General features: G+C 35.1%; 2 protein-coding genes across 2 annotated transcripts; both read left to right on the forward strand.

Moving 5' to 3' along the window:
* Positions 1–268: 268 nt before the first annotated feature.
* LOC125226180 (39S ribosomal protein L55, mitochondrial) lies at positions 269–2,337 on the forward strand. Its single transcript, XM_048130093.1, has 2 exons — positions 269–594; positions 2,120–2,337. Exons 1-2 carry the CDS (start codon positions 400–402, stop codon positions 2,264–2,266), a joined length of 342 nt encoding a protein of 113 aa, XP_047986050.1. The 5' UTR covers positions 269–399; the 3' UTR covers positions 2,267–2,337.
* Positions 2,338–2,467: 130 nt separating this feature from the next.
* On the forward strand, positions 2,468–4,660 carry LOC125226178 (SET domain-containing protein 4). Its single transcript, XM_048130092.1, has one exon. The coding sequence runs from the start codon at positions 3,283–3,285 to the stop codon at positions 4,651–4,653; it is 1,371 nt and encodes a 456-aa protein (XP_047986049.1). The 5' UTR covers positions 2,468–3,282; the 3' UTR covers positions 4,654–4,660.
* Positions 4,661–7,132: the final 2,472 nt, after the last annotated feature.

Consider the following 7,132-nt stretch of genomic DNA (forward strand, 5'->3'; position numbering starts at 1 on the left):
GACTTATATTACTAAATGTTGGTAACAAAATAGGATCAATTAAAATTTGCTGACGTAGCTATGTACAAAGTTGCCGGGAACTGCTCGTTTAGTAAAATTATTGACTCACTTTTTAATTCACTGAAAATACCACACGAACACCATAGCAATGAAATAAAATACTTTATTTTCTAAAATCTATACGATTTCAGAACGTACCTCAAATTTCATTTTGAATTGACAGTGACATACATCTGGAATCTGATCTGACACATCTGACATAACATAAGAGTACTGATACTGAGTAACATTATTCCGCATAACCTTTATTTGTTTGTTGTAAATGTTTTAATAGTAATCCTAGTACTGTTGTTAAAAACGAACTTAAAGTAATCCGTTTCTTAATATAAAACCAACATCATGCATTGGCGTTCTTTACTTAACATGCGGACGCATCTGTCCAATTTTACAGCACATAGATGTTTAAGTAATAACATACCTGAGATTACCAAAGTACATAGAGAAATATACACGAGAATGTATCCTACGACGGTAGTTCTACCAGATGGGTCTTCATTTAACATAAGATATCATGAGCCTAGGAAAATTATAAAGGTATGATATAAATCTATAAGTTATGGTATGTGCCTAACGGCTCAGCCACGACATTGGTCTAAGCGCGACAGCGGCGAGCGGCGGCCATACATTGAAGCGAGACACAGCGATGGGACTTTTCATTCGCACGTATGGCTGCCGCTCGCCGCTGCCGCGCTTATAAATAAAATAAATAAATAAATATTATAGGACATTTTTACACAGATTGACTGAGGCCCACGGTAAGCTCAAGAAGGCTTGTGTTGTGGGTACTCAGACAACGATATATATAATATATAAATACTTATATACGTAGAAAACATCCATGACTCAGGAACAAATATCTGTGCTCATCACACAAATAAATGCCCTTACCGGGATTCGAACCCGGGACCGCGGCGCAGCAGGCAGGGTCACTACCGACTGCGCCAGACCGGTCGTCTTAGACCAATGACGTGGCTGGGCCGTAAGTTCTAGGTCAACAATTTATTTTTCCCCTCACTAGCTCGGAAACACGTGTTTTGTCCTTTAATACCAGCGGGTAAAAACGCATTTTATCCACTAGTGGGTAAAGTAATTTGACCTTGAATAAAGTCAAATTAACTGCTTTAAAACTGATAAAAGTAGGTGAATCTAGTAATAATAGTACATTACATCAGAGGCCGGGAAAATGAGGATTTCCGGCCAAGTGGGTATATACGGCCGAGCGAGCGTGCGAGCGAGGCCGGATAGGGATACGAGGCCGGGAATCCGTTTTCACGCCGAGGCATGTATAGTGCTTTTCTCAAACATACAATGAAATAAAAAAAAATGATCTGAAGGACAATATTTTATTTATTAAGTGACAAAATACAAATACACTCAAACGTCAAGTGTGACAAGTATCCAGGTCACACAAAAATTTAAAAAAAAGTGACATGACAGTACTGACAGCTTACTTAAAAAAGTTACTTTGCAGGCCTAGGCCTAAAAAATAATATGAAATCCCTTTACAGTCCTCTCGAGTTGTTGCGCCCAAAAAGCGATACTTCCCAGCCCATTTTAAGGAACGTAAAGACAATATTTCATTGCATGTTTGAGAAAAGATGATTTACCACCTGTGGAACTACTGGAAGCAGTGATAAACGCATTTTTTGCGTTGTAGTTTCCTCGCTATAGTGAGGGGAAAAGTTTTGTGTTACACTCGGGTGCAAATGTATTTTACTTCTCGTGTGTTAAAAAACTCGCAAGTGAAAGGATTCTATAGTTGAACCACGAGCGAAGCGAGTGGTTCGAGAATAGAATCCTGAACTCCTCGTTTTTCAATTTCACACTCGGCGTTAAAATACAACTTTGCCCCCTTGTATAACAAATAACTATAAAGAGGCAAGAGAAAGACAGCTTAGTACATAACTTGGCTGTCTATTGCTGGTCATTCCCACTAATACTGCCAATAAAATGATTTGTACAACATTAACATAGCAAAGTATACACTGATAATAGAGTAGGAAATATGGATAGATAAACAAAATATAATAATATGTTTCATTTAATTTCATTTTTTCAGCTTCCCTTAGACTTATCCCAGCTGTCAGAAGAGGAACGAAAGCAGAGGATTGATAAACGAAAACCAAGAAAGAAGGTTAAAATTACCGAGGATGTTGAAGATAACTTTAATGCTAAAAAATATTTGAAGTATATGAAGAAAAAGTGAGCTTAGTAAAATCTGTGTAATGTAGTTTATTTCTATCTTATATTATATATTAGAATTGAAGAGTTGTTTAATGGAAGTAATTTTATTTATGTAAAACTACACCAACCCGTTAAACTTTAGTGAGTATTTAGTTAAACATTATATCAGTACCAGCTTTTGCCCGCAGCTTTGCTCGCGTTAGAAAAAAACAAAAAGTATGTCACTCTCCATCTTTTCAACTATCTCCACTTAAAAAATCACATCACTGCGTTGCTCCGTTTTGCAGTGAATGACAGACAAACACACTTTTCCATTTATAATATTAGTATGGATTTTGAATTAAGGTATAAGTTTTCTTTAACATCATACTCCATTCAGATCAATATTAAAAGCTACTTTAACCTTTTAACCACTGTAGTCTGGTTTAAAAGAGAGACATTGTACAGCTCATTTCACCACTGTCAGCCTGTCTGACAAAAAAGAAAACGTTGAGTAAGTTTGTATTGGTGTTGACAAAAGCATGCTCAATAAAATAAATCGAAGTGGTTAAAAGGTTATGGTTATTTTTAGAAAGAAATTTAAATATTAAATTCATCTATTATTATGTAGTCTCCTATTGATCTTGCGTTTTGACACTACACGAGAGTATTATGTAATATAATTTCTAACAAAATCATTCTATAAATCAAATAAAATATAAAAAGAGTTTGATATTAATAAAAGTATACATGTCGTAGTTTAACTTTGCGCATTAACCGCATTATATTAACCGGATTTATTCGTTATTCTCTTTTTACCAAGTTACACACATGATGAACAAAACGCAATGTCAAAGTAAATCTGTCAAAAAATTCAGACAACAATTTCACATTAATTGTACAATTTGTACAGTACACTACACTACAACGAAACGAAAACATGAACCGCTCGTATAAGTATTGTTTAAATATGTTCCTGATCAATTTATCTTGCAAGAAATCGAATGGTTGATTCTAAACATCACAGTGTATCCAAAGATACACTCGACGAGCGTGAAAATGGGGAGAACGCGACGTATACGAAGCCAAAAGGCGCGTAATTTTAGAACTTGTGGTGCTGAAAGTGAACTCATACTCTTGAATTCGTGGCTCGCTAAGGAAGGAATGCTATACAACAGCAAATTGACCCTGGCTGTGTTCGACAGCACTGGCCGCGGCGTTCTCACCAAAAAGAAGATAAACCCTGGAGAGGAGCTTATGAACTTACCTCTAAACTTAACTATAAATGTAACCAGTATTTTGATGGACTCTACATTTTGTAGTATTTTTTTGAATAGTGATACAAATTGTTTGATACAATATAAGCATACAATATCATTTCAGTCACTGATGGCATTTTACTTAACATTTCTACAGTCACAGGGTTCAAAATCAAAATGGTTTGTGTACTTAGAGAGCTTACCTAAAGAATATACTGTACCATACTTTTTGCCTGAAGAAACAAAGTTATATGTACATTCAGATATACTGACTGTTGTTGCAAAGCAAGAGGAAATAATTAAGACTTCATTCCATATTTTTGAAGATGTATTGTCTCATAGTACAAGTAGTCTAATTGATGTAATTAAATTTAAAGATTTTCTTTCACAATCTAAATATGAGTGGGCTTATTTTACAGTCAATACTAGATGTGTTTACATGGACTTAGATAAATTAGTAGATCTGAAAAACATAGAAAACTCTATTTTGAACCTAATTACTGATAATACTAAAATATCACTCTGTCCTTTTTTAGACATGATCAACCACAGTCCATATGCCAAAAATGAGACCAAACTATTGGTCAGTAAAAATATAGAAAATATTAGCATAAGTAACTTAAGCCAAAACTTATTTTCTGATGTGAGATTTTCTATTTATACCAAAAATACTTTTAATCCTTATTCAGAAGTGTTTATATGCTACGGAGATAGTCACAATCTAAAGTTAATCACAGAATATGGATTCTGCTTGCCGAATAATGATTTAGATTATGTAGCGTTTGAGTTTGAGGATTTGGTTTCATTCCTAATGATCAGAAATATAAAGCTGTCTCAAGAACAAATTGCATTTATAAATGGTCATAATTTGACTAAAGATCTGTATATTGATTTGAAAGGCCTCAGTTTTAATTTCTATGCTCTCTTGATGGTTGTCAAATACTATTATGAGCGGGACAAGGATGTCAGTAGACTGATATACTCGGCAGCTATTTGTTCTAACAACTCTGACCTCAACAATCTGATAATGCCAATGATGGAAAAGAAACTAAACCTGATCAAAGAATCAATTACTAAATTGAAGACTTATCAAAATAATGTAATTTTGAATAATTGTATATCACTTATGTGTCAATATGTTAGAATATTAGAGAAATTTATTAAATGTTAGAGATAAACTTGTGTTTTTTTTGTTAACCTTGATGTACTTTAACTGAAATATGAGTCGGAGTTTAATCCATGTGTAGGCAAAGGTTTATTTTCATTTTTTGACTACAGTGATAGCAAGGTCTATAGTTTAACTCGATTTGTTCTTTGCATGTCCGGATGTTCTCTACTCCAGTAGGCCTAGCACATGATGGCCGCGGGAGTATGTCGCCGCGAGATAGATGACACGTCTTTGTCTAATTGTATTAATGACATAAGGACAGGTAGTCTATCTCGCGGCGACATACTCTCGCGGCCATCATGTGCTAGGCCTGCAGGCAGGCAAGTATGGTTGTGCGATAAATGATAAAACATCTGGCCGTCCCTATCGCACTTACTAATAGTGCGATAGGGACGGCCTGATATTTTATAGTCTATCGCGCGACCATGCTACCTGTGCAGGTCTCAATTTTCAACCGATTCTCGTGAAATTTTGTGATTAACTTATGTTCTAACCGTTTGACATTCCAAATGACCACAAAACTCAGCACTAACTATTTTACTTCTCTTAGAAATTAATAATAACTCGGTGATATTATCCTACTTGATCATTATGAAACAAGATGTATGGTTTAAAATAAAACACAATTCGTAAACAAAATAATATACTTAATCAACTGTACAAATATACTCAACGAGGTGTTTTATGGTCTAAACTTCACAATACAACAGTCAAATAACGTTTAACCTTTTCCCAGGCAGTAAAAACTACAGGTTCTCGAAAAAAATGTAAAAATAAAATTTTGATGAGATGAGGCTCCTCAAAACGGTGGAACATGTCAAATCGAAATATTTTAGACACTTGAGTGACCCATTTTGATATATTTAATAACTTTTATATTAATCTAATGGGACCTTCTAAATCGGGTTGCTAGGTTGAAATGAGGTGGCACACTCGAGGTTTATGACAGATGGCGCCACTTTATTAGTCCATTGCACAGATAAAGAATTTTATACGTGAGAGCGAGATGATATTTTTTCTCTCTCTCACATATGAATGACAGTGGGCATGCCTAGGCACTTGCACAGGCGCCGCCTGGCGGGATAAAATGTCAGTGTGCCTCCTCATTTGATGATACGTATAAGGACTACGTGTACATTACGTATAAGGTCGCTAAATCGTATTACGCCTGGAAAAGGGTTACTAATAATGTAGACTAGTAAATAATAAAGACTGACAACCGCAACACATGGCGTTTCTGGCGTAGCTTTTTTATATTTCTTTATTAGCAGTCCCACATGGAATTGTATAAATTAAGTGGCAACACTGTAGTGCCCATTTTCTAACTTAACCCTTAAATGCATGTCCTTGACAGATTCATTTAAATTTGAATTTTGACACGCTGTCAACAGAGTCAAAAATACATGATGCATATATACATCACTATGCATTTAAGGGATATAAACTGATTTGAAATGGACAACACCGGTGTTGCTACTTTTTAATTAATTCAGTTTCTGGTGACTACATAACGATACAGTGTGCGTGTGGATTGAGTGAGCACCTTCCGAAAATAAAATAAAAATTGTAAAAATCTCTTTACAATTGTTTTACAATTGTTTTAGAACTTTTACTAAATAAAAAATAAAATAAAATAATAAATATTGGGGACACCTTACACAGATCAACTAAGCCCCAAACTAAGCAAAGCTTGTACTATGGGTGCTAAGCGACGATATACATACTTAAATAGATAAATACATACTTATATATATAGAAAACATCCATGACTCAGGAACAAATATCTGTGCTCATCACACAAATAAATGCCCTTACCGGGATTCGAACCCAGGACCACGGCTCAGCAGGCAGGGTCACTACCGACTGAGCCAGACCGGTCGGCTAAATGATCAGCATATTTTTTTTTATTTTCGGAAGGTGCTCACTCAATCCACACGCACACAACGATACACTATTTGTAAAGATAATGCCAGCGTGAGAGAATGAAAAGCCTATGGCTCTGATTGAATAGGTACTTCCACAGTACAGTTCGGCAAAAGAGTAGAACATAATAGGGGCGGCACCGTCTATGTAAACCGTGTTGCATGTGGCAACTGTTGGGTTACTTTTGTATGAAAAAAGTAAGTGTTGCTATGATAAATTAAAAAAAATCTTTCAGTTTCTACTCTTTGTCAAGCTGTATACACAGTACACAGGCACTGAAAGTTTTTTCATTCCATTTGAACTTTTTTAGGCACGCCACAGACAATCTTAAAAATTCATAATGTTAAAAAAATATTTTTCTACTCGTCTGTAATCTGTCAATTAGGACACCACAGACTAAACTATAAGTGCTAACTTTTCAGTGTTGGATACTCTGTGGCAGTTCCGACTCAACTATAATATCTCATTATAGTTGACTTTAGTTAACTGTAATAATTTCAAAAATAGAACTTCATACAATTTCTATACTAATTTGCGATACCTGGCCAATTTTTCTGCA

The sequence above is a fragment of the Leguminivora glycinivorella genome, chromosome 5, assembly GCF_023078275.1.
Source record: "Leguminivora glycinivorella isolate SPB_JAAS2020 chromosome 5, LegGlyc_1.1, whole genome shotgun sequence".
Lineage (NCBI taxonomy): Eukaryota > Metazoa > Arthropoda > Insecta > Lepidoptera > Tortricidae > Leguminivora > Leguminivora glycinivorella.